The sequence below is a fragment of the Apteryx rowi genome, unplaced genomic scaffold (genome assembly GCF_003343035.1).
Source record: "Apteryx rowi isolate R43461 unplaced genomic scaffold, aptRow1 scaffold_6, whole genome shotgun sequence".
In the NCBI taxonomy this organism is placed as follows: domain Eukaryota; kingdom Metazoa; phylum Chordata; class Aves; order Apterygiformes; family Apterygidae; genus Apteryx; species Apteryx rowi.
In genome coordinates this window covers 1,540,459-1,567,592 of record NW_020450871.1, presented here as the reverse complement: position 1 = coordinate 1,567,592, position 27,134 = coordinate 1,540,459, and the positions used below count along the sequence as shown (strand labels likewise).

At 59.4% G+C, this 27,134-nt stretch overlaps 1 protein-coding gene across 2 annotated transcripts in view; it reads right to left on the bottom strand.

Moving 5' to 3' along the window:
• PEMT (phosphatidylethanolamine N-methyltransferase) overlaps positions 1 to 26,569 on the bottom strand; it is a 32,761-nt gene extending 6,192 nt beyond the window's left edge. For both annotated transcript variants that reach the window (XM_026083284.1, XM_026083283.1), the window contains exons 1-3: positions 26,466 to 26,569; positions 9,368 to 9,483; positions 3,872 to 4,017 (exon numbers count right to left, since the gene is read on the bottom strand). In XM_026083284.1, coding sequence (XP_025939069.1) covers positions 3,872 to 4,017; positions 9,368 to 9,483; positions 26,466 to 26,558 — 355 coding nt within the window. In that variant the 5' untranslated portion in view covers positions 26,559 to 26,569. The remainder of the gene's footprint in view (positions 1 to 3,871; positions 4,018 to 9,367; positions 9,484 to 26,465) is intronic.
• Between the last annotated feature and the right edge of the window lie 565 nt (positions 26,570 to 27,134).

Sequence of the window (27,134 nt, the reverse complement as noted above, 5' to 3'; positions counted from 1 at the left end):
AAAACTCTCAGCCCTCCACCGGCTTTGCCTCCGCCTCGGAGCGATCTTTGCAYGCTACCCCCCGAACGGAGCCTGGAAAAGCGAAGGAGAAGCAGGGAAACGCCGTGCTGCCGGCGAGCCATGGCCGAGCGGGGCAGACGCGGCCGAGCCAAGCGGCGCAGTGATGCACGGCAAAGGTTTCCCTCCTCGCCCGCGGCGCCGGACGCCGGCTAACGCAGCGAGGACCGTGCCGGCCCGGCGGGCCGAGGAGCCGCAGTGCCGCGTGCTCGCGTTTGCTCCCGAGCCGCTCCCCGACCTCAAGTCTCCTCCGTCTCTCCCTGCGCTATTGTGCACCGAGCATAATATCAATCTTTCTTATGTTGCCGGGGGCGGCGAGGATTAATGAACGCTGAGAAAGCGCTTGGAAATCCAGATAAAAGGCATTACAGCAGTGCAAAGCATTCAAGGTTATTATTATTACCTGGATCGTAGTGCAATTTCTTTGGCCTCACAGGGTGCAAAAACATTTATTTCCAAGGATAAACAGCGCCTGCCCAATTATACCGTGCTTTGGGGCTTTAACTACAGGCCACTAAGTGAGATAATTGCCTGGTGCCATTTGTATTATATGTTCTCAGTGTTCCTGGCAATACATCTCCGAGATGGTTCTGGTACAAARCAGCACCCCCCCGGGCCACAGCCCATTTCTGCGCCTTCTCGTGTGTCAAAATGCTTCATCGCGCCTTGCCCGCCCCCGGCTTGGGGGCCGAACGCCTCGCTTCCCGAGCCGCGCTCGCGCGCTGGAGGTCCCTGCAAAGCCCTGGGCAAACGCCGGCGCCGGCACGGGGCCGCGGCCCCTTTGCAAGCGGGAGCAAGCGCCCACGCGAGTGCCCAGGCCCCCGCCGCCGGGATGCGGCCCTTCTAGATGCAAACCCTGCCTCCGAATCCGCACGGTTAAATAGAAATGACACGGGGCAGGGGCTGGAATATTTTTATATTCCAGCAGGTGCAACAGGAAAGGATCGTGCATCGGTTTGCGCAGCATCGGCAACGGGCCGAGGGGGTTCGGCATCTAGTTTGGGTGGGTTTTTTGCCGGAATTCGGCGCGACCATCCCACTGCAAAGGGTAGACACGACCGCAGGGGGTTACTTTGGATCGTGGCAGCAAAAAGCAATTTCACGCGCTGTGTCGGGCTTCCCGCAGCCGCCTCCTGAGCCTGCGCCGGCTGCAGCTCCACCGCTGCCTCTCCCAAGAGAGCACCCGGGTTCAGGGCAGCCCAGCAACAGGGTTTGGCCAAGCTGGATTTCCTTGATCTCCTGCAAGCTGGATTTCCTTGGAATCTCGGTCAGCGCCGGCAGGAACAACGCTGAGGTCTCYGACGGGTACAGCTGCCTCTCGGGAGCCCCGAGCAGCCCCAGCACCGCCAACAAGTCAAGTCCTCCTGGCCACATTTGTCAGAAAACAGGGCAAGCAGCAACCAAGAGATGCTCTAAACTAGAAGCCCTGCGAGCACTCAGCACCTTCTGAATCGCTCCGACTGCCCGGGCCCGGGGCGGCTGCAAGGACCTTCCTGCAGAGGAGGAGGAGGAGGAGGAGGAGGAGGAGGAGGATGGGCTGCCAGGGAGGAAGGGAAGAGGCGCAGCTGCCGCGAGCGGAGGCCGGGGCCAGCACTGCTGTGCGGGAAATCGGCGGCACGGAAAGGCTTGTTCCCGGAGGGTGACTCACACTCGGCTCCCGCCGAACAATTTAGCCTGCGTTAACGAGACCCAGTGCTCGGCGACTGCTGCAAAGCTTGGACGTGTTACTGAAGAAGAACCTAACGGGCAGCCCGGACGCTGCCTCCGCGCCCTGTCTCGGCACCTCACCCGGCCCGGCCTCAGCAGGCATGACGGGCTCTCTCAAAGCTTCTCTTGGGCTCAGGGGTTGATATGAGAAGACGGATGATGGTACAACCTCGTCCTCATCCGCGAAGCACAGCCCTTCGCTACGCGGAGTCGGAGGTCCGGACCCTGCTGGGGGACCCTGCTTCTCCCACACCTTCAAGACATGGGTCGAAGAGCGCAGGCAGCTACGGGTCCCAGAYGTGTCCCAAGCAGGAGAGCATCCCGCGCGAGACCCTCTGGGACCCACCGGCCCCGCAGCTTCCCTGCGGCTGCGCAAGAAACCGTGCTGAACACCGTCTCCATGAAGACCTGGATGACTTGGATTCGTGGCAGCTTGGATAAAGTGGCCATGGGGCCAAACCCAGCAGCTCTGCCCAGTCCCAGCTGGGGCCCGGCTCAGTGCACAGATGTCCAAGGAAACGGTGCAGAACGGACRGGGACGGAGCCGCGCTCTCCGCTCGCCCTGAACCTGACTCACTTGTTTGCTTTTCACCGGCAGTTCAGGTCCAGCAGATCCTTCTGGTCGGATGAATCAGACTTTACGTAAACAATCCCAGACCTGGCTAAACCTCGGGAGCGTTCAACCAGCTCTCGCCGGCGGGTGCTCCTGGGTCCGGCCACCCTGGCCACGTCCCTGGGCGCTCGGCATCGCCTGCTCTCCGGCAGGAGAGGAGCCGCCCCGGCTCCTGCCGGCTGCACCCAGCTCCTCGCGCTCAGGGGTGACCGCGGGCGGTTTTGGGGCAAGCTGGTGAGATGCTACCGGCGGGCATCGAGAGCGCGCGCGCGCTCAGGAGTCCTGGGCTCTATTTCAGGTTGCCGGATCTTGGCCAACTCAAACCATTTCTTTGCAACTCCACTTGAAAACCAGGCAGGCTTATTACCGCCCTCGCTTCTTCCTGGAGACGCCGCAGGAGCTAATTGAATTTGGTTTGTAAAGCGCTTGCAAAAGCACAGACTAAATGCAGTGTCAAAGCTGGGGCTGGGATTATTCCAGCCAGCGGGAGCTGCCCCTTTCCTTAGATATTTATTGTTCTCGTTTCTTATTTTTGTGAATTCCGCACATACCGGCTTGTTTTTAAAGTCAACAGCGCTAATAGAATTACTCTCCAAATGGGAAAGCAGGCGCAGTGGAAAATGCTTTCCGCCATAAAGCGGCAGATAAAAGCATCTGTCAAGGCCCGTCAGGTTTATGGCAGAGGGAAGAGCAACCGAGCCCCTGCCTCGGTGCGTGCGCCGAGCGGGCCGGGGCTCAGCGCGAGGCCTGCCTCGCACCGCTGCCTTGCTCACCGTGCTGCCGCTGCGCCGGTGCCGCCGTCCCCGTAGGGACGTCCCAAACAYGGAGCGGCAGCGGCCACGCGCCTCCCTCCCTCCCGCCCCGAGTTGGCTGGGGACTGTCCTGCCCAGGGTCCAGCCCAGTCGGGGTCTGGTTCACCACCAGACTGCGTTATAAAATATAATATACAAGACTATAAATTATGCGCGTGTTGTTGCGTTAGTTCAGTCTCGTGCTTGGCTCCGCGCGTTGCGGAGGCGCCGGCGTTGCAGCAGGGTGCAACGGGAGACTCCGTGCCGTGGGGCAACRGGGGGCTTGTCGGGTCTGCTCGCCRGCCCCCCTTTCTGGGGGACATTCGAACTCCTGAGATAATCGGGGGCTTTCTAAAATCGCAGGCTTGACACTCAAGGTGGTTGGACTCACTGCGCAGAGCTGCTGCGCTGCCATCTCCATGCACGGCCAYGGCAGGGTTCGATCACACCTTGGTACCGCGAAGCCGAGACCAAATCTAACAGCGCCCCGAAGACGAGGCAGAGGAAGCACCTACAGGAGGACTCTGCCCTGCCCTTCCTCCTGGATGAGCCTTTCCCAAAGAGCCCAGCAGCATTAAAGGAGGTCTCCGGTTAAGATCTGGCATCTTTAGAGAAACTACTTGCAAAGTGTAGTGCTTTGACCCCGGGGCGCCCCACGGAGCTGGGCAGAGCGCCGGACGGGGGACATCCCGGCAGCGCTTACCTAGGAACGTCCCGATGAAGCCCAGCGCCAAGAAGCTGGAGATGACAAACAAGGTCCCGACRGCCAGGATGGCCAAGCCCAAGAAATAGGCCCAGCGGCAGTCCAAGCCCTCCAGCTTCGGCTGGCTCTTCATGGCCTCTGTGAAGCTGTCGGAGAGACAACAAGGGCGGTTAAGAGCGGCGACTCCTTAACACCGTCACCCGCCTCCTCCTGGGAGGTGTGGAGCTCGGAGAGAGGAGGACACTTCCCCAGCTCCCTCCTTTCATCCGGACCTACTCAGCGTGCGAACGGGAGGAGCAAGGAGGCGAAGTCTTGCGGGCAGCCAGGGGTTGCCCTGGTGCAGGCATCTCCCCTTGCAACCCCTGCTCGGTGCTGCAAACACTGATCCCACTGAACCGTGGTATCAGCCAGCTTGGGTTTCTTTGGGTTTGTCGCGGCGGGGAGCTCGGGGACCGGGAGCGACCTGCTGGGCTAGCTCGTGCTTCCTCCCCACCAGCAAACCCCTTCTGCAGTGCTCCCCCCGCCACCAGCTTCTGAGAGGGTACGGTTTTTTTGAGGTCCAGCTCCCCAGGTCCTGCAAACGCCTCCATGGACTTTGCCGCCCTGGAGAGCCGCGGGAGGGTGTCCTGCCCGCCCGGCTCACGGACACACGGCAGGAGCGCGCCCCGGCGGCTCGAAGACCGGACGGCAAGTTACAAGCACCGAGCAAATTCCAAAGTGATATTTAAATCTCATGGTTTAGGGACCTGGATGATAGTTTTGTTTTCTTTGGAGCTTATTCTTGCTGTGCTTTCTATCGTCAGGGAATTTTTTTAGGCACCCGGGGAAAACCGTTTCATCTTCCCTTCAGGCTGGAGCAAGGGAACAAAACACAGAATAAATGCAATGGGCTGGGGAGGAGCAAGAATTCAGCAGCTCATTGATTTGCACCTTGCCTCCGCCCTGGAAATTACTGGGAAATTCCCTTTCCCTGGAAGCCGAGCACATGCCGAGGAACAATGGCGCGGCCCTGGGTCACACGGCGGCCCACGTGCCGAGGGCTCCCCGTCCTCCGCCCCCAGCACGCCGCCCTCCCCTCCCCAGGCTAACGTTGGCTTGGCTTAAAATCAATTCCTGAGTGCTGGGGTGAGCGTGCAAACCCGGCCGCAACGTGCGGCAGGCGACCGCTTGCATCGCTGTCCTGATGTTTATTTTTAAGTGACGGGAGCCCCAACCCGCACCCCTGCCACCGCACCGCCCGGGCGATGCTCCGGGGAGCCTTGCTCCTGCGCATGGAGATGCTAAGGCCTTTTTGCAGCACCAAGGGTTTGATTCTGCATTAGGCCAGGACCTCCGCCCAGCGCACCAGCACCGGGAAGGCATCCCAGAGCAATCAGGAAAAAGCCGGGGATGGTTCCCGGGGAGGGGGGCAGGCGAGGGAGACCAGCACCGAGCCGGTGCCCGTCTGGTTCCCAGCCCCTGGCAAAGAGATGGCAAAGCAGAGAGGGAGGCAGCCAGAGCCCAGCGCCCGGAGGCTGCTTTCGCTCCGCCCGCGCAGAGTTCCTGTCTTGCATCCCTGAGGCTGCTCTGATTTATGCCAGTGACCTGCCTCGGCCTCGGAGCACCAGAGCCGAGGCGGCTTCGAGAGCGTGAACCGGATGACCGCGAACCAGGCTCGGAGGTTGTGCAAGCAGCACGTGACGCCGTCTGTTTCGGCAGAGTCTCCTCCCCTGCTCCAGACGATCCCGTCCTTCCTTTCCATGGCTGGATAGTCCTGCATTAGTTACCCTCATCAGCACGTCTTACTCGGTGCCCTGATGCTGGGCTTCCAGCTGGAGAGGGAGGCGTTTGCGCGGAGATAATGGACCGGCTTTCCCTCGAGCAATGCTTCATATCTTCCTAAACACGCTCTCTGTTTGCATTAAACATGATGCGCGCAGGAGTTTTTAGAACTGGTAAATAAAGCAGTTTTAAGCAGTTGCGATGCTGGGCCACTGCCTTTACCACGTGCCTCCGCGTCCCGCTCCTTGCGACGTTTATTTCCGGATGCACTGCACGGCAGCGCCCCAGCTCCGCGCCCGAGACGACACCAGCTGAAGCCGCTTTGCCCAAGCACCTGGAAAGGCATTACGTGCCAGCACAGCACGTAACGACGATTGCAACTATCAGTCAAACCAGCCCCGCCAAAACACAACCCCCAAAGCCGCACGGTCGCCGGAGCACACGGCGATCCCGGCGATGCTTCAGTCCTGCCCGGCTCACGGAGGAGCCGAGGTGCTCGGCCCCCCGCGGGAACCGCAGCGGCCGCCTTTCGCGATCCCTTTCCCCCGCCGAGGAGCGCCGAGACCTCGGCGAGGAAACTGGGTCGCCGCTCCCTTCGCCCGGCCCCGAAAGCAGGGCCAGCGAGAGCGGCGGGATGGAAGTGGGGCACGGGGAGCGGGGAGCCGGCGCCGACGGCCTCGCCCCCGTTTCGGGCTTTTTTGTTCCTCTCGGCCAAAGCAGGCAACTGGGGTAAATCGTCCAATAGCTCCCAGCAGCAAACGCCACGCCAGCGTGCTGCAATAGAACAACTTGTTTATTTAAAAACAACAACAACAATAACAAAAAACCCTTAAAATTGCCCTGCCGACACCGCCAATTGCTGTCCCGGTCATCATCTTCACAGCTTCTTTCGCCAATACCGGCTGCGCTCTGCTGCCGGTTTGCAGCCTATTTAGGTCAGTTGGGCGCCGTTTGCAGTCTGGCGCCCCGCTGCCCAGCTCCCTTTCCCGGCCGGCTGGTGCGAGGGGCTGCCGGCCGCCCACGGCTCATCCGGGACAGTGATGGGGCATTGCTGGAAGCGTGACCTGGGGGGAGGTTGGCTCCTTTAGGCCACGCTAGGTTCCCGTCACAAGCTTGCGTTGCTGTGTGTTCCCTGCTCCGTGGAAGCACGCRGGAGATTTCCGCCCTCTGTGCGCAGAGGAGCCGGCCGGCTTCTCCGCCACCGTCTCGGCCCTGCACCCTTTACACCATGCTCGTTCCTGGTGCGACTGAACACGAGTCGGCAAATGCAATTCTGGAAATTCATTGGCAAAACTCCCCTGCAAGGGCACGGAGGTGGGGGTTGCTTTGCAGCTCAGGGAAACGCTCCGATGCCTGGAAAAGAGCAAGTCCCTGAGCTCAAAGCAAACCGCACCTGCACGCGCCTGTTCCGAGAAGGGAAGCTGGCAAGGAGGGAGCACGGAGCGGCTCCGGGGGCAGCGTCGCCGCGACACGGCAGGCAGCCGCCGCGGGGAGAGCTACCGGCGGAGCGCGACACTGGGTGCCAATCCGGAGGCTGGCAAAGGTCGTCCCATCCCGTGTCACACGGATAAAAGCCCTAAACCTCTGGGGTAGCCAACGCGGTTCGGGCGGGAGTTCAGAAATTGCTTTCGCAGATAAGGGACTCCGCGATAGGGGCTCCCCGCTTGCTGCGGAAAGAACACGACCGCAATGAAAACAAGCGTCACAGCAAAGCAATTAAGGATGCTCGTTTGGCGCAGTCGCCCCAGCAGGTCCCCTCCGGTCACAGGTCGTTCCGGATTGCTTCTCAGGAATGAGCCAAGGCCGATAACGAAGCTCAGAGCTGGGAAGCCTCTAATTGCCTAACGAGCGCACCACGGCCCTTCGCTTGCCTCGACGCCACCCGTTTGCAGGAAAGCTGGCAGGGGACCGCCGCGGCCCCGCAGCGGGGACGGGCTCGAGGAGGGCGCCAGCGGCGGGCGGCGAGTTTTCAGCGGGGACGTCRAGCCCCTTCGCCAAGTTTCTGCCTGTTCGCCCCTGCCCTCCTCCCCCGGCTCGGAGTCTTTCAAAAAGGCATTTTAAAAAGGAAAGGAAAAGGGAAGGGAAGCAGGTTTTTGCAAACAAAGGAGACATCCCTTTGGATGGAGGAGGGCGGGAGGGCGCCGCGGGAGCCGGTCCGGCCACGCGCGGTGGGGAGAGGGCAGCGGCCACGCTGGGCAATAGGTGCTGGGCAGCCGCGGGGGCTCGCCGTGGGCTGCCACCCTGCGCCAGCGGCGATGCTGAGCTTCCCAGGCGCATTTCAGGGCACAGACATCTCCAAGGACCATCCTGAAACCACYCCTCCGCTCTCAGTTCGGGACCTGCCTTGCTCCAGCAGCCTTCCAAAGCTGCTGAGCATCGCTCGGTCCAACTCAGGGGCACGGGAAGGCCGGGGAATAACCCAACCGTGTTGAAACGCCCTGGCAAAATCAGCTCCGCGTTGCAAGCAGTGCCCCGAAATGGCCTTGGTGCATCGGGGCGAGCTGGCAAGCGCGGGTGGAGGCGAACTGCCCCCTCTTCTGCGACCTYTCCTCCAAAACCAAGGGGCAGGGGGGGCTTTCCCAGCCCTCTGGGTTGACCTTGCTGCCAGCTTCAGGCCCCGACTCAGGGGCAGAGCCGCCTCTGAGCGAGGCTCACGCCTGGCAATGAGCACCCACAAACTCATGACACGGGCGCAGCTGGCGACGGCAGGGCGCTGAGGCGGCTGCAGGGGGACAGCGTAATGCACAGTGCTGGGACAGAGGGACAGCTCGCTTTGCCTTTCCCCAAACCACTCTTGCACCACGCGCCGCTCCGGCGGCACCTTGCCGTGCCTGGGACTCCGGGAAACTGGGACTKCCATTCCATCAGCCACGGTTTTAATTAAAAGCCCCAGATAAAAGGCTCTGCATCGCTTCCCAGCGAAGAAGCGCCTGGCGCGTGCGTCACCGAGACACGAGCAGCGCGCACATGCCCTCCGTATCGCCCCCCTCCGACCACGGCCGCGTTCACTGCGAAAGTTCCTGCAACAGGCGGCGGCTGCGGCAAGCCCAGAGGGGCAAGGGCAGGTCTCGGTGTCACTTCTAGGAAGGCAAAGCTCTAAAACACCTGGGCAAATTCCAACCGGAGCTCTCCGTGCCTGGGAAATTACCCAAAGCACTAAACAACCCATTAGCGCTGACCCTGGCATAATTGAATCTGGGAATTTACTCAGAGTCTGCCTCCACCAGCAGCGCTGGAGATAAAAACCTATCAGATCGCAGATAAATTGCCGGCATTGAGGAAATCTTCYGCAGTAAACCTCTTCTGCGCTCAGCACGTCGAAGGACGTATTCCCACGGCGCGCRGTGCATCAGTCGCACGCTACTACTGAGCTAGCACAGGTAGCATTCAAACAGCTCGCGSATAAGAGTTTAAAGAGACTGCTTGCTAAGCGCACGGATAATCCCTGCTCTTCTGCACAGGCCACTCGGCAGCTTCTTAAAAAGAGGCTTAATCATTTTTCTAATTTTTATGAAAGAATTTAAAATAAAAAAAAATTTCCGCTGTTACATATGATCCCTCCCGTGCAAACAGCCTTCCYGTCACCCGGGCTGCAGGGGACCAGCCTCGAGGGACCAGAGCCAGGRGARCCRGGACACTGAAGGGCCGAGAGCTCRCTCTGCCCGSCGCGGCCGCCCTGCCGCCTCTCCCRCCCCTCCTTCGCCTTCGGCCGYTCCGCGGGAATCGGCTCCTTACCAATGGCTCCGCACGCAGTTCAGCAGCAGGATAACCGTGCCCAGGCAGTAGCAGGCGGCACGCGGCGAGCCGGCGGCTCGGCTGAGCGCTCGCGTTTTGTGCTCCCATCGGGCTACCTGAGGAGACAACAGAAAAGCAGAGCGGTGGGCGGAGGCGCCGGGACGCTGCTTTGGACAAGACGCGTCCCACGGGGCTTAAAGCATCGCTAAGGCTGACGCGGTGGCCGAGCTGCAACGGAGGCCGGGGTGGCTCTCCCGGGAGRAGGGAGCAAAGCACATGCCAGGGTGGGGACAGACCACGGGGACACCCGGGTCCGATTTTCCGGGCTTCTGTGCAGTGCTTTGACATGGGAGCAGGGATGCAGAGGCTGCAGACAGATGTGCTCTTCTACATCCAGCTGTGGGCACCAGCGCTGGCAGGGGCTGCCMATCCCTGCCCACTTCCAGCGCGGCCCCCGGCGCTCCTCCGAGCTCCCGCCAGCCGGCTCAGCACAGGGAACCGCTCCGGCTCGCGTGCGCTCAGCATTTGGATCAACCCAACTCACTGAATGCAAGAGCCTCACTCCCAAGCTGACCAACCTCCTTAAAACCAGCCTGCTCCCCCCCAGCTCAGCAGCACGCAGCTGTATTTATCTCCTCTTCCAGGCTCCATCTCCAGGTGCCTCCACACCCTCTGCGTTAGGCCCTAAATTTGAGCGGAGCAGGTGTGGGGCACCCGCAGGCGATGGGGCAGGAGGAGGGAGGCGGCGGAGCAGCATCCCGGCACGAACGGCTGGCTCAGACCCGGCTGCCGCTCCGTTAGCCGCGAACGCGCCTTGCCGCAGCCCCGCGCGCGTCCGCAGCCCCCCGTGCATCTATTCTGAACGCGCTCGGCAATTTGTTAGCTCTATTCAAGCAGCGAGCGGGGAGAGGCGACTTTGCGGGTACCGCTTTCTCCCCGGGCTGATGCGAAAGCAAAGCGCCGCGGGCGGAGGGGGGCCGCTGGCGTCGGGGGGGGGGGAAGCGATGGAAACCGCCGATAAGCAGGGCACCGATTTCACATGCCGAGGGCTGATTCAATTAGTTATGCAATGATTGCTCTGAAATTACAAATCCACTCACGACAGAGAGCGCCGCTTCATTGCCTTTTCCTGGCTGGTAGAAATGGTTTGTATTCTAAATTGAATTTAAAACATCGTGCGTCATGCTGCTGCTAAAATGGGAGCTGCAGCTTGAGCGCCGCGAGAGTGGAAAAAGAAAGGGATGGGTGAGCCACCGCCTCTGGAAAGGCAAGGAAGTGACCGCACAGGTGACGGAGTCACGGTTGGGGGGGGAATGTAGCCCCATGCTACTTATTTATACGAATCTCCTAATTCCCTGGAAATTGCACCAGCAGCCATGGGAGCATGGTGCAAAGCCTGGCAGCCAGGGGCAGGATGTGTGCCGCATCCCAGCCGGAGGCTGCTCCGGTTGCAGAAAGGCGCGTCGCGGCGGGGAGGCTGCAAAACCTGGCGGAGGGTGGATGCTTCTCCCGGGGCGCCCCGGCTCCCGCCGCGTCGCTTTGCCACCGGCTCCCCAGCCGGGGACTCAAGCGCCGACTCTCATGCAGCCGTCACGGCGCTTCCGACGGGAGATGGGCTTGGCGCCGCTGCTGCGGCTTCGGGGCAATGCATCGGTTCCGGTTCTGACTCCAGTCCTGGAGCGGCTCGTTAGCTCTGGCGCGGTGCTGGTTTTCTAATTTTAGGCACTTCTGGCTAATATTAGCTCTCATTCGACCTCCGGCTAAGCAGTCGGCTTTGTATTTTTAGAAAATGAGAAGACAATGTGGGTTTTTTTATTATTTATTTATTTATTGATTGCGTGACGGCTGCAAAATGATTTCGGCAGCCTCAGAAGGGGCCGGCGAAATGTGGCGGCTCCCGGCACGGTGTCCGGCCCGCGTTCCCACCGGCAGGATGCGGGGACAGAGCCAGCCACCGGCACGCGCCTTTCCTCCCTGTTTGGAAACGGAGTTAATAGGAAGTTTCATGACTTACCCAAGGGTCAAAATAGAAGAAATTCAAGCCTGCTTCCCCCAAACTCCCCGTTCTGTGCTTTCGCTTTAGGAAACCTGGTGACGGCTGAAAGTATATATATATATTTTTTTAATATTTCCCCCAAAGGTCGTTATTAAAACAGCCCGCCCAGCGGCGGCAGAGCCGTGCCGGGGCCGAGTCGCTGCCTACGCAATACGGCAACGATCCCCGTGTCCCCGCGCCGAGCCGCCTCCCCGAGCGCTCGGGCAAGTGCGTAAGCAAAACGAAAGCAGCAGCGCCCGTCCCCGGGGGCTGCCCCGCTGCGAAGGAGCAGATATTCGGCGTTTTCTCGTCTTTCGGGGCTCTTTCGGGACTCGGGAAGGGCCGCAAATAGCCCTTCGAAAAGCAGTTTCATCTCACCGACTTGTCCCCGCGGCGGCTCAACGGGAAACGCTCTTTGCGGCTCCGTGCGCGCGTGGCAGGCAATATCCCCTCATTAATATTTAGTATTTGTTTCAGGGAAATCGATTTTCTTTCTTTGCCTGCCGTCCAAGGAAGCCGGCTTTTAAATACGCTGCATTTTAATGCGCTCAAGCGCCGCTCTGCAGCAGAGACTTTGCTCTGCTTTGCACGGCTCCGTTTTTACATCTGCCTGACCCAGAGGTGGGCAGCGGAACCGGATACCCCGAAGGCTCCGCTCCGGGAGCTGTTTGGCATCGCTACGCTGACGGGTCCGTCCACGTCCTCACGTCGCCCCGTGGCCACGGCACCCGCGTGGGTCTGCGGGAGCTCGGCCTCGCGGCCGGTGGGGTAGCAGCGCCCGCTTGCCCGAGGGAAACTGAGGCACGGGCTAAGGGGGGAAACAGCCACACTGCATCCGTGTCCTGGACATCCCGCGCTCCGCAGACGGGCGTTTCAATGTGCATCCGCGCGGCTGCAGGGCAGCGTCTCCCTCTTGGGGCGACGCTCTGCGCTACGAGCCCCGGAGCAGGGACGTGTGCCCGGATCTGGGACACTTCTGCGCTGGCCCAAACTGCTGGCAGCAAGATCCTCGGTCAGGATTATCCGTGGTGTGCATTAGGAGAGATGTCGAACTCCATGTTCAGCTGCAGGCAGGCTGTGGTTGTGGCCAGGTTGTGGCCAGGATGTGGGCAACCTTGGGTCAGACCAAGCCATGTGCTTGGCTGGAGCAAGACGTTTTCCTCAGCAGGGTTATTTGCAAAGGGAGATGAGGAAGGCACGTAAATATGGGCTTGCACTTTCTCCTTTCATCTCTGATTAGGGCCGGGAGCAGGTTTGTCACTCAAAGGGACTGGTGGGAATCCATCACCACGTGCCCAGACCAGGGCTGTTTCCTGACCGGGGCCTGTGTCCCTCCACCGTCCCCTGGACTTCAGCCTTGTAGGAGCCTGGATTCCCTAGAATCCCTTGTTAAAGCAGAAGGACATTCTCCTCCGCCCGTCCCCGCTCGGGTGCCAGAAAATGACCTTGCTCGAGGCTATTACATTTATCTAAAAGACAGCGAGGAAACAGATATGCCTGAGTACCCAACCTCTCAGCGAGGCCATCGCCGAGCCAGGCTGCCCGAGGCCAGCGTGTGCTCCTGGTGGGAAAAGCTCTGCTTTTCTGGGAGATTTCCCGGCTCGGGAGAGGCGGGGAGGGGAGACTGTGCAGGGACAAGCCCGAGGAGCATCCTGCCATCTCCCGTCCGTCGTATTTTAGACCACACGGCTGATTTCTCCCTTTCCAAACACATCAGCGCCCAGCGCGCATGCACGAAGCCGGAGCACGGGGCCGGCATGGGCTTTCCGAAGGCATGTGCCGAAACGCCCCGGGGACCGGCGTGCCGCTGGCAGCAGGAACATGATTAGCAGGAGCTCTGGGCAGCCAAGGCAGGAGAAAAAGAACAGAACAAACCGCGGTTTAATTTGTACAAGCTGGTAATTATAGTTGCTATCTGTCTGAAATCTCTATTGAGTTTATTTAAATATGTTCTCGGCGAAGGCCATTCAGGCAGGAATTAGCAAGGTGTTGCAGCAGAGGAGATAATGCCGTGCAGTTTTCGACAGATCGAGGGCTGATTAGGAGGAATTAATTAGCTGCTTAAACAGCCCTCGCCTCGCTGCAGCAATTAGCCGTCGCCTCACCTCGGTCACGTTCCCCGAGTGCCCGGGGAAGGGGCCTGCTCCGCCGCTGGGCTCCCCCGCGCCCGATCCGACGCCCGAAGCTTTGCAGACGCTGGCGGCGCCTGAGCCCTGCTTACGGCGCAAACCCGGAGGGTGGCAGAGCCACGAGGCCTGATCCACCCCGGTTTTGCACGTGCACGTCAGCCGGGGTTAACACGAGGCGAGGGATGTCTTCCCTCTCATGGCCTTTGACAGAGCGGTCCCTCGTGCATCCTCCCCTCTACCGCCCCTTGCATGCAATGAGCCAGCAGTTCTCAGCCGTGCTCCTCCACCCGCTGCCGGCGCCCCTTCCCCTAGCTGGCCAGGGAAGCGTGCCGCGTCCCCGCAGCGGCTCCGAGCGCCCCTGTGCCGAGAGCCCTCCCTCGACGGCCGCTTTCCCGAGGCAGGAGGAGAAGCCGGAGCTCGAGGATGGCCACGCGCCGCTGGCACCCGCGGGAGCCGTTCTCTGGCTGGCGTCTCCTGCCAGCGCAGAGGGAAGCGGTTGCGGCTCTGGACTATCCGATCCAGAGACCCGGTTATTGCTCCGAAGGCTTCTCCATTCGCAGGCACTCAATTGCAGCAAGCCCTGAGATGGTAACGGAGCCCGAAAGCTTTTTAGAGAATGATTCCAGCTCGGCAAAGTTCCTCCGCTAAGTACTGGAGCATCAGCTTCCCGTCCGCGCAATTAAAACGCTCCGAGACATGGGAAGAGACTGAGCTGCCGAGAGCAGCTGCAGGGAAACCCCGCGAACCCCGGGTGCGTGCCAAAGCCTCGGGGCTCCCAAGGAGCCGGCACCTCCGGAGAGGGGCTGCGGGAACCGGCCCGTGCCCGCGGGTTCAGAGCCAGCCTGGGACACCCATCGGCGCCGGGGGCTCCAAGCGTCCCTATCATGATAGTCCGGGCTCCGATCCGCACCCGGAGCGACGGAGAGCTTGTGTCGCACGACAAGGCCAAGCCAGTTCATTTTTTCCACTTTCCCATTTCCCCATCCGTACGCTGGAAACAGCAAGTGCCGGGTGAGTGGAAAGGCTCAACCTGGTCCTGTCTGCAAACGGCTTCCAGAGCTTCGAAAGGAAGCCGTAAACTTAATTCCAGGAAGACTTTTCCCTTGCCTTTCGCAGGCTCTGGACGTGCAGTTTTTGCTGCTCGTTCTCGCCGATGGAAACGGCAGCAGGGCCCGGGAGCCACTGCGCAGTATGCCGAAACCACGCGGGAATTTCACCTTACAAAACCACCCTGCATCCCCTCCCAGGGAAACTAATTGCACTGAAATGGCCCAAGTCACCTCAGCTAACGGCCTGGAGCCGGGCAAGCAAAACAAGGCGGCAGGTAAACAGAGAAGGGTTTCATAAGGACTAGGTACGCTTTACCTCAAAGCAGCCCCTCGACATCACTTCCACATGAGTCTTTACCTTGAATCCACTCATGATAAACAGCTAGATAATAAATTTCATTTCTCTAATAGTGTTTATGCGACTTGTCCAAGCACCATCTCATTAGCGGGTTGCAATAAAAACATGCCCCTGCTTAAAGTACACCAAGGCAATCGGGGTCCGTAAATGTTCCATGAGCCGGATCCTTTCCTCTTCAATAAAAACAAATCTGACACGGAATACGGGCTCGTATTGGATAGCAATTTCCAACACAAAATCTGAACAGTTTCTCCTCGCGGCACGGAGCTCAGGATTTACGTCAGAAGAGCTGGAAGCTGGAGGTAGGTGATTTCGAGTAACCCAGAACAAGCTACGTTAATTAATTTTCCTCGCGGGCTACCTACGCCTGGCTCCCCGAGACCGAGAAGTGGCTGGGCGATGCGCTCCAGCCGCGAGAAACCCGCCTGGATGGTCATAACAGACCTTCTGCTGGCTCGCGGCCCTCCAACCTAGCTCTGATCCAGTAACCTGATGATACAGTTTCCTAGCAGAGCAGGGCAGGGCACAGACTGCGCCTGCACGAGTATTTGGGGGCTATTCTGGAGCCAAGAGCTGCCAGTTGCTGCCAGAAGAGCTTTTCCGTTGCGGGACAGTGCAACACTTTGTCCTGCGGCACCTTGGATGGTTTCCTTCTCTCGTCTCCCACGTTCAGATGACTTGGCGCGCAGTGTGCTCCCCGCTGCACACAGTTCCAACCCAACCAAGACAGAAACCCCCAAAGCGGGTATTTTCCTATGTTTCTTGAAGCTCGAAGCATTTCCCCGATCAAAGCAGGTCTGCAGGCACCTTCTCCAGTCAACTGGAAGCGATCAAAAGTGTGCCGGACAGTCAAGCGCTTTAGATATTCCACCCACGTCTCATCCTGAATTTGCTTTTTCCCCCCCCCTCTTATTGCTCACATTCATGCAAACACTAAAAAAGCAAAGCTGGGGTGAGGTGCTGCCATGGTGCCCACGCGCGGGCGCTTCCCCGAAACAGGCCGTCCACCCAGAGGACCCGTTTCCAAACAAAGCGATCCAACAATAGCACTGACGATGTTTGAACCGGCATCAATCAAATAAAGACGGGCTCTTTGCTGCGCCACGCTGTCAGCAAGCATTCAGCACAAATGCCACGTTACCAGACAGGCAACGCGGCTCCTTTTTTTAAGACTTCCCTTCTATTTTATCGCCTCCGCTCTGTTGCGTTATTTCCAAATCAGGCCCTGCTTCTGACAGCTGATCCATGGCGCTGAGGTCAAATCCCTCCGAACTCCCCGCAGGCTCCAGCGTCTTGGGTTCGGATTTAAAGGCAGGGACAAAGCTTTCTATCTTTGGTACAAAGCATCCAGCCCGCTTTTCAAAGCTTTCCAATGATTGCTGCGAACCTGCACTTGAAATTGCTAACACAGTTGCAAATAAGACCAGGCTGATAAAAACCGGTTATCGTAGCTGGAATAAAAATGGACAATTTTTCAGCAATGCATCCTATGTAAAAAAAACAACTGCTTGCTGGAGTGGGACAGCTGCTTCCAGGTAAAAGAGGATCGAGGTGATCTGAAGACGCCGACATTGCTTGATGTCTCCGATCCGTTGCAAAGACTCTGATAACGCCAGGCGGGAGATGTCGGCTAACTCTGCCAGCTTTTTGCTCTCCCGCGTGACCCGTATTCGAGTCGGGGCTCTGAAACGGGCTCGGGTGCCCAGGGCTCTCACTGCACCCGCTCTGCCACCGCGTCCCCGACAGGCTGGACCGGCGGGGACCCGCTCTGCACTCATCCGAAAAGCGGGGCCGGATGCCCCGGTATTTCACATGGGGCAATTCTTAAAGCAGAGGTGGCGCGTGGGAGTGGAAACACTTGGGCTCTGTGGCCTTAAGGATTAAATCAGCTGTTCCAGCTCTTCCAATGCACCGAAGTAACGGCAGGTGGGGAGAGGGAAGGGGCCGGGAGGAAGGCTGGGAGCCAGCAGAAGCATCTCAGCGCACAAACACGTGGGCGCAGCACCCCGCGGCCCCACGCGAAGGAAGGAAGGAAGGAAGGAAGGAAGGAAGGAAGGAAAAAGAGCTGAACCAGCCCAGCGCTGCCTGGGATCGTCTGCGGCCTCCGGGCGGGTTTGCAGACCCGGGCATCGTCTTTGCGGTTTGTTTGCCTTAATAAGTTTGCTTGGACTCCGGCTCTGCCCAGCTCATTAGCCACGCAGCCGAATCCGATACTAATTCAGGATCGCTCCTATTGCTACAAATAAATAATAAAATTGCCTCCACGCGGGGGTTGTTTTCTTCCTCTCTGCCTCTAATGCAGGTCTGGTAGCATCTCATGTATCCGTTAATGAAGTCCATTATAGCCCGAGTTTCTCAGCAAGTAAAAATCACAATCATTAGCCAGCGACTGACAAGAGGCAGAAACACCATTTCTGCCCAGGCTGGCAATAACAGGACGCCAAGTACGCGTCCCGGCGAGTCGAGCCTTGCTCTCCCGTACCATGGTACCCAATGTTCTTCATTAGCATCCCTCTTTTTAATACAGCAAGAGAGCGTCCGGCAGCAGGTCGCAATTACACGCGACAATTAATTCGGGGAGGAACGATGACGGGCGTCGCGCAGGCACATCGTGCAGCGGGGTTGCCAAAAGGTGAAACGGGAGACGCTCAGGAACATTTTCAAGCCCTGCCTAAAAAACAAAAGGACAACAAGTGCAAGGACAAGCGGCGGCACAGCGGGAGGAAACACGAGCGGTTTAATTGTAAACCACTTGGTAATTTTTGTGCTTAATAGCGAAGAAGCACAACAATTACTTCGTTGGCTGTAATCTCATAACGAGCAAGACCTGCAGCCTTGGGCCAGCGCCTCTTGGGCTGTTTGCAAGCAGCGCACAAAAACGGGTCTGCTTCTCCCAGAGCCGTAGCCGCTCTCTTGCTGCCCTTTTGCGAAATCAGGGTTTCATTTTGTGGAATAAGCCTGCCGGCGAGGACTCCTAACGCACCCGTCCTTGCGGACAGCGTGTACTTGCTCTGCGCTCTCCCAACGGCTGGGACGGGATGGTTTGGGGGGGAGAAAAAAATAAATATGCCTCGCAGAGCACAAAACGCAACAGAAACCTAACACCCCTTCGCAGAGTGGTGCGAGTTCGCTGGCAAAGAGGCACTCGGCGCACGGGCGGCGCGCGGGGTTCGGCTCGAGGGCCGCCGGCTTTCTCGGTGTTCAGCTGAAGTTCAAGCTATCGTGTTGCATGTTCCGTGCTAACCTACCCTCGGGAACATTTCCCACGGAGCCGAGGACACCAGTGTTTATGATGCTGCTGTCGTCCGAGCGGCCAACAATAGCGGGGGACAACGTGATCTTTATGCAAGACGGCGAGTCGCGCGCCCTGTTCTCCCGGCCCCGGGGGTGAGATGTTCGAGCCCGGCGGCACAACAAGCAGGACGCTGGCTCGGGAAAGTCTTTTCGCGCTGCTTTGGGAAGGGGTTGTAACAATAACTGCACGCATTTAATTTTTTATCCAGCGCTTCAAACTTTTACTGGGCTCCAAAGACCAGTCTAAGTCGTACTGGGCGTGCGGAGCTGCCAGCTAGACCAACGTATAAAGCAAAATAAAACTAGTAATAAGAGTCTGAAGGGTTAAATACAATAGTCAACCCCCTTGGGGCTTGTTGGTGTTAAAAATGGGGTTTCTGGGGACATTTATGGGAGGCCCCAGATGCAACAATGTGCCCTTATTTATTTGCTCAGTGCAAGAAACACAACCCAGAAGTCAAGCAATTAGTCATCACCCGAACGGGTGACCTGAGCGCGAGGGAGCTCCCGCCCTCTCCGAAGCCTCCGAGTTCAACACGACGGGAAGCGTGTGCAGGCCCCGTGCACGATGCCCAAGCCCTGAGCGCCTCCGTCTCTGCAAAGTCATTGCAAGACACGAGTTCTGAAACGAGACTAATGCGTTTCTGCTCTCCGGCCTTGGGAATCAAGTGAGTAACTCCGCAGTCATTAAAACAACGTCCTGATAAAAATAAGCAGGAAAGGGTCTTAATAGGAATGCTTTGTAGTTAAAAATAGTATATAGCATCTGTGCTCATTCTGTTTCTCAGGAGGAAGAGCCAGGCTTGCCTCCCGGAGATCTGATGTGGTCTGATTAACGGGGCTCTTCTCCCGTTACGGAGGTATCTTCTAGCCCTGTGTGTCTCCGCAGCGGAGGTGGAACAACACATTGCTTTATGCCTGACGTGCTCAGAGCACATTGCGACTGCCCGGGTTGGTTTTGGGTCCCTCCTGCTTAAGCAAGAATCTTTCACCCCCCAAAAAAATAAAAAGGACAAAGTCTCTTCACCCAGCAACACTGGCGAGGAAGAAGCTCAACTTTGACTTCCCCAAGGGGGTTGCTACAGCAAAGGAGAGGCTCAAGCCAGAGGCAGTCACACTTAAATACCGAATGAGACTTGTCCCATGCTCCTGCCAACAGGGAAGGGGTCCAGCCTTGCCTCTCCGCAGGTGAAGAGGACGAGGATGGTTCCTCCACGCTCCTGGAGGAGAATCGACCCACTGCCTGTCTGCAGGGAACACCTTGGGAAAGACCCTTGGAAAGATATCTGCTGCTGGAAGAGGGGAGAACTATTTTCCTCATGCCTGCCTTGGCAGGAGGATCTTGTAGGCTATGAATAAAGCCACCGCAGGCGAGACCCACGGGAGCGCTGCGGAAGAGGGTAACCACAGCACCCATCAGCGCCCAGCAGGAGATCCTGGTCCTGGAGAACAGGTGGGCGGGGAGGAAAATAGGCAGAAGGAGAGCTCTAAAGGGTCATCAGAGCTACATGGGCTTTTTCCTTCCCTGAAAATGTCTTTTGTGCTTTTATGGCAGGGAGCTGGTGCAATTACAGCTGCTTTTGTGAGAGGAGCACAAGGCAGATAACGAGCAACCCTCCCAGCGAGCAAAGGAGGCGACGAAGGCGATGGGCGAACGCTGACAGCCAGGCTTTCCCCCAAAGCAGAACGCAGAGAAAATTGCTAAAACCCATCTCCATTTCACCCACTCCGGGGTATCGCCTGCTCGTGGTCTGCTTTTCTTCCAAAAAGTACAAAAAGGATGGCACCAAAAACGAATCTGCCCACACAGACTACGAGCAAAAACTCTTCAGCGAGACAAAGCAGCCGCTCACGCTCCGAGACCTGTGGAAGGAGCCGACGCTGCATCATCCCTGGCCTGGAGGAGGAAGCAGAAGGAGCAAAAATAATTTTGCAAGGGCGAAAAAAAAGCAAGACACTTCCAAACGCAGACAACTCGGTAAAGTACCGAATTTGCAATTGCAGCGACACACAGGCAAACCAAGAGCTGCGGTCGGCCTTCTTCTTACTGACCCCCAAACTTTGCTGGGGATTAGGAGAGTCTAACCAAGCCCCACGCAGGCGTGCAAGCCTGGGGCTCCCAGCCCGGATCCGCAGCTGGTGTCCTCCACCAACACCCACATCAGCACCAGCTTCCAAAACCGCAGCTTCTCCCTGCGCTAGCGGTTCGGCTTCAAAAGCTTTGCAAGGACCCTTTATAACGGGAGGCGCGAGGGCGCCTGCGCACCCGTGGGGACGGCGGCTCCCCGTCCGCTTTAACCGCGGCGAGGTTCCCGATGGGGTCGGGAACGGGCGCCCAGCAAAGCTGCCGTGATCGGGCTCCTGCACTATGTCGTTTTGCACCCAAGACAGCAGGGATGCGGGATGCTCCTGCCAAGTGCCGTTTGCGGCTGCTTATGTCACTGGGGACGCAAGACAGGAGGAGGAGAAAAGGAGGGCTGCTCCTGCTTTACTAGCCATTTTCTATCACCACTCGAGCACCTGGAATTAAATACCTCCTTGGAGCTCCCCAAGGGGGAGGAAAACCAGAGAAAATGAGGAAAAACGCATTCTCGGCCCCGCCTTACAATCAGGGCAAAGGAGGAGATAGGTGCATTTTCCTGTTGCAGTGGCTCCCATTTCCAATTGTAGCACTCACAAAATGGCTCATCCTCGGAGAAGGGAAGGCCGGGTGTTCCCGACCGGCCCTGGGTCGCTCTGGGGGAATCGGAGAGGTATTTCAGGACATTTCAGGCTACAGGCGGTCACCCGCAAGCGCCTCTGTGCAAGGTCTTCTGCAACGACACCGAAGTAAACCCTTTGCAGTTATCTTGGGGGAATCAGCATCCCTGCTCCCCTGGCTGGTGACGGAGCTCTCTTTTCCCAAGAAACTTGGGAAATGCCCCTTGGAGAGCGATGAGCCTGCTGAAGCAGAATGTATGGGGAAAAAATTGCACTGGAGTGTGCCAGAGCATCCTTAAACTCAGGCTTAAAGAGCAAAACATCCACTTGTTTGCATCCACTCGTTTGCATCCCCAGTAAACAGCCATCACGGGCGAGCAACGGCTGTGGGAATGAATCCAGCGTTGCCGACGGTGGCCGATGCCGGAGCGAGAGGTCTTGGATGCATCCGCCTGCCCGCGCCTGCAGATCCCGCGCAGGAGCGGACGCCCTGCCGACAGGGGAGCGAAGCGGGTGCTAAAGGGCAAACCGGGCTGAGGATGCTGCGGCGGAGCCTTCGCCTCGGTACCCGGGCGCTCGCTCCTGGCACCTCCCGGCTCCGCACGGATCCCACGAATCCCCAGCGCCACCCTCAGCCCCGCGAAACCTCCGGCACTCAGCAGAAGCAATTCCCATGTGCCGAAGCCGCGCGCCGCTCCCCGTGCCCGCGGCTATCGCAGGCTAAACTCAGCCCGAGCCCCCAGGCCCCGGCCAAGCACGTGTCCCTGCGCCGCTTCGGCAAAGCAGCCCGTTTCGGGCGATCGCATCCTTCGGGGAAGGGGGCAGGCTGCTGCGAGATGCTCTGCCCCGCGGCGCGGCGCGGCACGGCCGGGAAAGGCAGCGCTCACGCAGGCAGCAGCCTGCTCTCAACCCCGGGGGAAGCCGCCGCGTTCACCCCGAACGCTGCCGAGGTCCCAGGCGGCCTGGGAGGCCCCCACCGTCTCCCCACTCCTGGGCTAGGTAAAGGATAATACTTCCTTCCTCTCCTCCGGTTGCATTTTCACCTCGTACTGCGGGACGTAATTGCAATTTTATAGATGAGCAGCTTTGAGCGGCACCTCGTCAGCTGCAGAAAGCGTCCAGCAGCAGCGCGCAGGGCAGGGGAGGAGGAGGACGGCGAGGCAAGGGCCTCTCACTGCTTCCAGGGCCTATAAATAACCCTCCAATGCATATGAAAACAAGACTCTGAGCCGAAATGTATTTTTTCATCCTTTGTGCATGTGCTGACTTACCATAGCAGGACTGCTGGCAGCCCGCAGGTTATTTTCGAATCGTAAGTAAGAAAAGTCCGGTATGTCCAATAAATACACTGGGTTTCTAAACGAGCGTTCTGCACAAAGCTAAAAAAAGGGGTTTGCTCATTGGGTCACTGGGGCCGTTGCTCACAGGGGAATACAAGGCGGGAGAGGGATTCTGGCCCCGCTTTCGAGACGTGCTGAGCAGACGCCTTGCCCTAGCTGGGACCCAAATCCACGCCGGGAACAGCCAGCGTCCTCCTTGCCCGTGCGTGGGAACGTCGCAGGGGCAGCACCGGCGCTCGGCAGCTGGGCACCCGCTACCGCGCCGCCGGCAGCCCCGAGCGCTGAGACCCTCCCGCGCTCGACACACCCGGGACCTCCACCCCTGCAGCACTTCCAGCCCCGCGGCCGGCTGCGAGCGCCCTTTTTGCCGGCGGAGGGCTGCAAACGCCAACGTGCCTCGCCGAAGGCTGCGGCTCTTCCTCCGGGTGCCGGTGCTGCCGGGCGCGTCGCCGGCCAGCCGGCCGGAGGAGCCGACCCAGTTTCGGTGCCTGTTACGTGGATCGCCGCTGCGCCGCTAAATTTAGCAGCCGAGCGGGTGCACTGCTACAACCCCGGCCAAGCGGACGTTCGACTCGCAGCAATCAAAATCCCGGGGTGTTTGTTACGAGTCAGCCCGGACAACCGACGCCAAACGCTCCCGACGGTGTTACGGCGTTGCCCGGCGGCCCTCACTGCCCGCATGGGAAGCGTTACCGTGTCGCTCGGAATAAAACTGCCAGTAAATTCTGCTTGGGGGGGAAAAGGAAAAAAAAAAAACAACCCAAACCCTTGTTCTTTTGCAGGTACTGCAGGAGATGAAAACGGCTACCGCTGCCTGCTAGAGCCCGGTAACAAACTGTGCGTTCTCCGCCGGCACAAAGGATGAAACGCATCGGAGCTGCTGGTGACATTTTAAAACCAGAGATATAAGAAAGGACGCGAGCCTCCGTCGCAAGCCCAGATTTACCCCCGCGACAAATGCTTTCTCCAGGCAATTGCCTTACGGTGCAGCTTTAAGCCCTGCTATTGATCTAGCACCTGTTATAAGCAGCTACCCATCGCCGCTGCGCTGGGGTTTCTACGACAGCATCTAAAAGCACTTTGCAAAAGACACCTGCAGGCTGTTCTCCCGCTTTTGCCAGCAGCTGCGCTCTTGATTTGCACGAGAACCCACAAAACTCGCAGGTCTGCAGAACCGTAGGGCCGGAAGAGAGAGATCCTCGCGCCGCTTAGCCTGGCCTGCTCCTAGCAGGGCCCTTGAAATCCCAGCTGGTTGCTCTGTGCCGAGCGCCACCGCTTGCGTGCAGCTGCCCACGCCGAGGATTTTGCTGCCATCGCGCAGCCTTATTCAGCCCATTCCCTCTGGCTCTGCTGCCTCCAGCCCCGGCTCTTGCCCAGCTGCCAGATTAAGGAGCTATTTCATACCCTGCAATTGCTTTTCCTCAGGAGGTCCTAAGGCACCACCACTGAGCCCCCTTCCCATCCTTCCCTCGATAGGACAGATGGAGCTGCTGAAATCTCCCAGCGCAGGACATCTCCCCGCGCCAGCAGGTTTCTCGGGGCTTGGCTCCCGGAGGCCTGAGTCCCGGCCGCCGCCGAGCTCCGCGGCCGCTTCCCAGTGCCCCGCGCGGGGCTGGGGCCGGCCACCTTCCCCCGAGTTTAGCAAGAAGTGGTCAGAGGTGGGTGCAATCGGGCCGCCGGCGTCTGCAAAAACCTCCCCCCCGCCGAGTGCTTCTCATCCACTTGGCAGATTGCTCCAGCTTCCGAAGAAGGAGGCAAGGGAGGGAAATTAAAACTAAATGAACCAAGAGATACACATCCATCAGGAGGCAGGCTTTGTCAGCCCAAGCGCCCATGCAGCTACTTCTTAATCAAAACCTCATGGCGTTTAAACGCTTGACAGCAGCCTAGAACGGAGACCTGGTTGCCCTGCGCAGGAGAAGCTGCAACCTTGAAGAATAAAATCCCGCTGGCCTGCTGGGGGTCTGTGGGGCTCTATTTGCTTTCGAATCACGCTAAGTTGCACTAATTCCCATCCTATACTTTAAATGTGCAGTTCCTGCAAGATGCCGGGGCGTTTGAGCGGGTTCCCCGGAGGCGACGGGAAGAGCAAGCTCCCGTGGGGCAGTCGCAGACGTAGATGTGCCATTTCCAAATCAGGCCGTGACGCCAGCCTTCAACTTTTAAGAGCTTCCAATCAAGGGAAGGATGGACGAGTTGCGTCCTCCCCACTTGAAGTCCACTTGTGGGCTGATGGACGTCAGGCGCCTGCCTCACCGTTACGCCGCTCGCTCTCCTACTGCTGCGACAGCGGTAGAAACCTCCAAAAATTCTAGTCTAGAAACTCCCCATGCAGCAGGGCTCAGCGCACTCCAAAGACGCCGGCGCACAGGGTTTAAAACGTTTGTCCCCTACGAGTTGTTTAATATCTTCCGTAGTTACCAACGGGCAGGAAATTTCTCCCACCGTCCTGCCTTCCCCGGTGTCGCCCGAGCCCAGCACCGCACGGGGGCTCCCTGGGAACACAGAGACGACGGATGAGGAGGAGAAAGGAAAAAAGGGGGGAAAAAGAAGGAGAAGCCCCGAGCCGGGCTCGGGGGGGTGGAACGCGGGAAGCGGGCAGCCGTTCAGCCGTCGAACTGAAGCAACGCATCGCCCCCGCAATTGCTACCCCTCCTGCCCAAACCAGGGATTTCAGGCGCACGAGGGGTGTTGACCAGCGCCCGCGTTATTTAGTAAGCGCGGAGGGGTGCTCTTGGCACCGCGCAGAAATCCAGGGGCTTCGCACCGAGGCGCTTGCAAGCCCGGACCGAGTAATTCAGACGCAGAGACGAGCTCAGCCGCTGGGAAGGAAGTGAAAGAGCCCAAGACACGGGGAGGCTGCGCAGGGATTTACAGCAAGAGAGAAAAGCGGGTGGCGTGGGGCAGACGGGGGAGCCTGGTCGCATGGAAAGAAGGATGGGAGGAGGGAAAGGAAGGAGGTTAGGGAAAATCCAGGCATGGCCGGAGCCATTCCTGCTAAAATGCACCGGGCAGCGGCGGCTGCCTCCGAGCCATGCCCAGTGCAAGCCGCACGCCGGGAGCGACGGAGCCGGAGCTGCACGGGGTGGGGACCGGGCAGCGCGGGCGCAGCGAGCATACGGATGGCGGGAGCCACCCGGCCCCCTTGCAGCTGGGGCAGCGTCCAGATGTGCGCTAACCTCCCCGAGGCTTTTCATGGCTCCGGCTCCTCATTGCAAACCCACGCGGAGCCGCCTTCCGCCGCCCGGCGCAGCCCGGCACGTCTTGCTTGCAGTGCCACCTGCCGCCACCGGCAAAGCTCTTCAGACGCCGCCGGGGCACAGAAACAACCCAGAGCAATGAACTTCCTGCTGTTACATCAGCTTTGCCTGTCCTTTAACCGGAGCCAAACTCTTGATCCAAAAAGGCACGCTGTTTCCCAAGCTGCAGGCATCCCACGAGTCACAGGCGCAGCAGCAGACGCCAATAAAGTGCTTTTTCCTTTCCCTTTTATGTAGTTTCTCACTGAAGCCGATCTCTTCCCCCGGAGACCACATCCTGAATCTTCCTGTTCCCTGATTCTTTATGCTAAATGACAACTCCGCAGTCGAAATAATGTGGCATATTCCAGCTTGCGTTTCAGACACCATGAGACTTTTTAATAATGCGTTGCATGAAAAATGAGGGAGGCTGCAACAAAGCACTCCGACGGAGGTTTCCAAAGTGACTCACGGCTTGGAGAGCCGCGCTTTTCCAAAGCCCAGCGCGAGACAAGCTCGAGAGCCCCCGCACTCGGAGCGCGCCGAGGAAACAGGGCCTTTTTACGGAGACTCCCACTGGAGTGGTGGAGAAGCTCGGCAGGAAAACTCAGCTCAGATGCCACCCCGTTCCCGTGAGCGCCGCAAGGAGAAGGTTTCGCCCCCGGACCTCGGCAGCGCTGCTGAGGACTCGCCCTGCCCTCGTGCCGCCTGGGCTACACGCACTGCACAGCGCTGTGGCCTCCGCGCGGTCCGCCGCCGCCGTCCCGGCCCCGCGTCCGACCGTTCCCGGCACAGCGACCGCCGGGGTGGCGAGGCCGCGGAGCTCCCGCGGGGCACGGGACGCCGGCAGGAGCGTTTCGCCGAGGCGGGAGGCTATTTGCACCGGGAGATGCCCGGGGCAGCTGGCAAAGGGGGGGTAAAGCAGCGGGGAGCGGGGGCGTGGGCTGCTCTTACCACGTTCCAGAAGAGCGGGTTGAAGGCGATGCTGAGGACGGCGGCAGCGAAGCCCACGTCTGTCACGTCCACGTAGCCGAAGAGCCGCGCCATGGCTCTCGCGTCCACCTGGGGGGGGAGAGCGGGTCACCGGGGGTGCGGGCGACGCCGGCGCCACCGGCCCTCGCGCCCGACCGCTTCCTAAATCACCTGCGCCCGCCGCACTGCAAGACCGGGCGAATCTTGGAGCGGCCCCAAGGAAGGCGGCTTGCAAAGCTCCCGGCTCTGCCAAGGATGCAAAGCCCAAAAGCGGGACGGGGCCTCCTCCGAGCTGGCAGCCCCCCACCCCGGGGGCACCTGCCTCTCGCATCCCCACGGCGGCAAATCCCAGGAGCGCTGGAGACCCTGGGCGGCCCGTGGGGCTTTTGGCCGTGTCCCGAGTGCGGTCGGAAGGGCGGGCAGAGCAGCGGCCCTGCTGCAAGGACGTGCACGGCCACCGCGGGACAGCCGGGACAGCCCGGCACGCTCCCAAGCCGCAGCAAAGCCAGCACCGTTTCCCAGGGTCTGGGGGTCCCCGGGGGCGGACGGCTGCCTCCAGGACGCTCGGTTTCGGGGAAACGCCAAGCAAGGAGCCTCCAGCTCTCCTTGCCTAAAGTAAGACCGATGCAAAGCCGCTCCACGGCGTGGGGG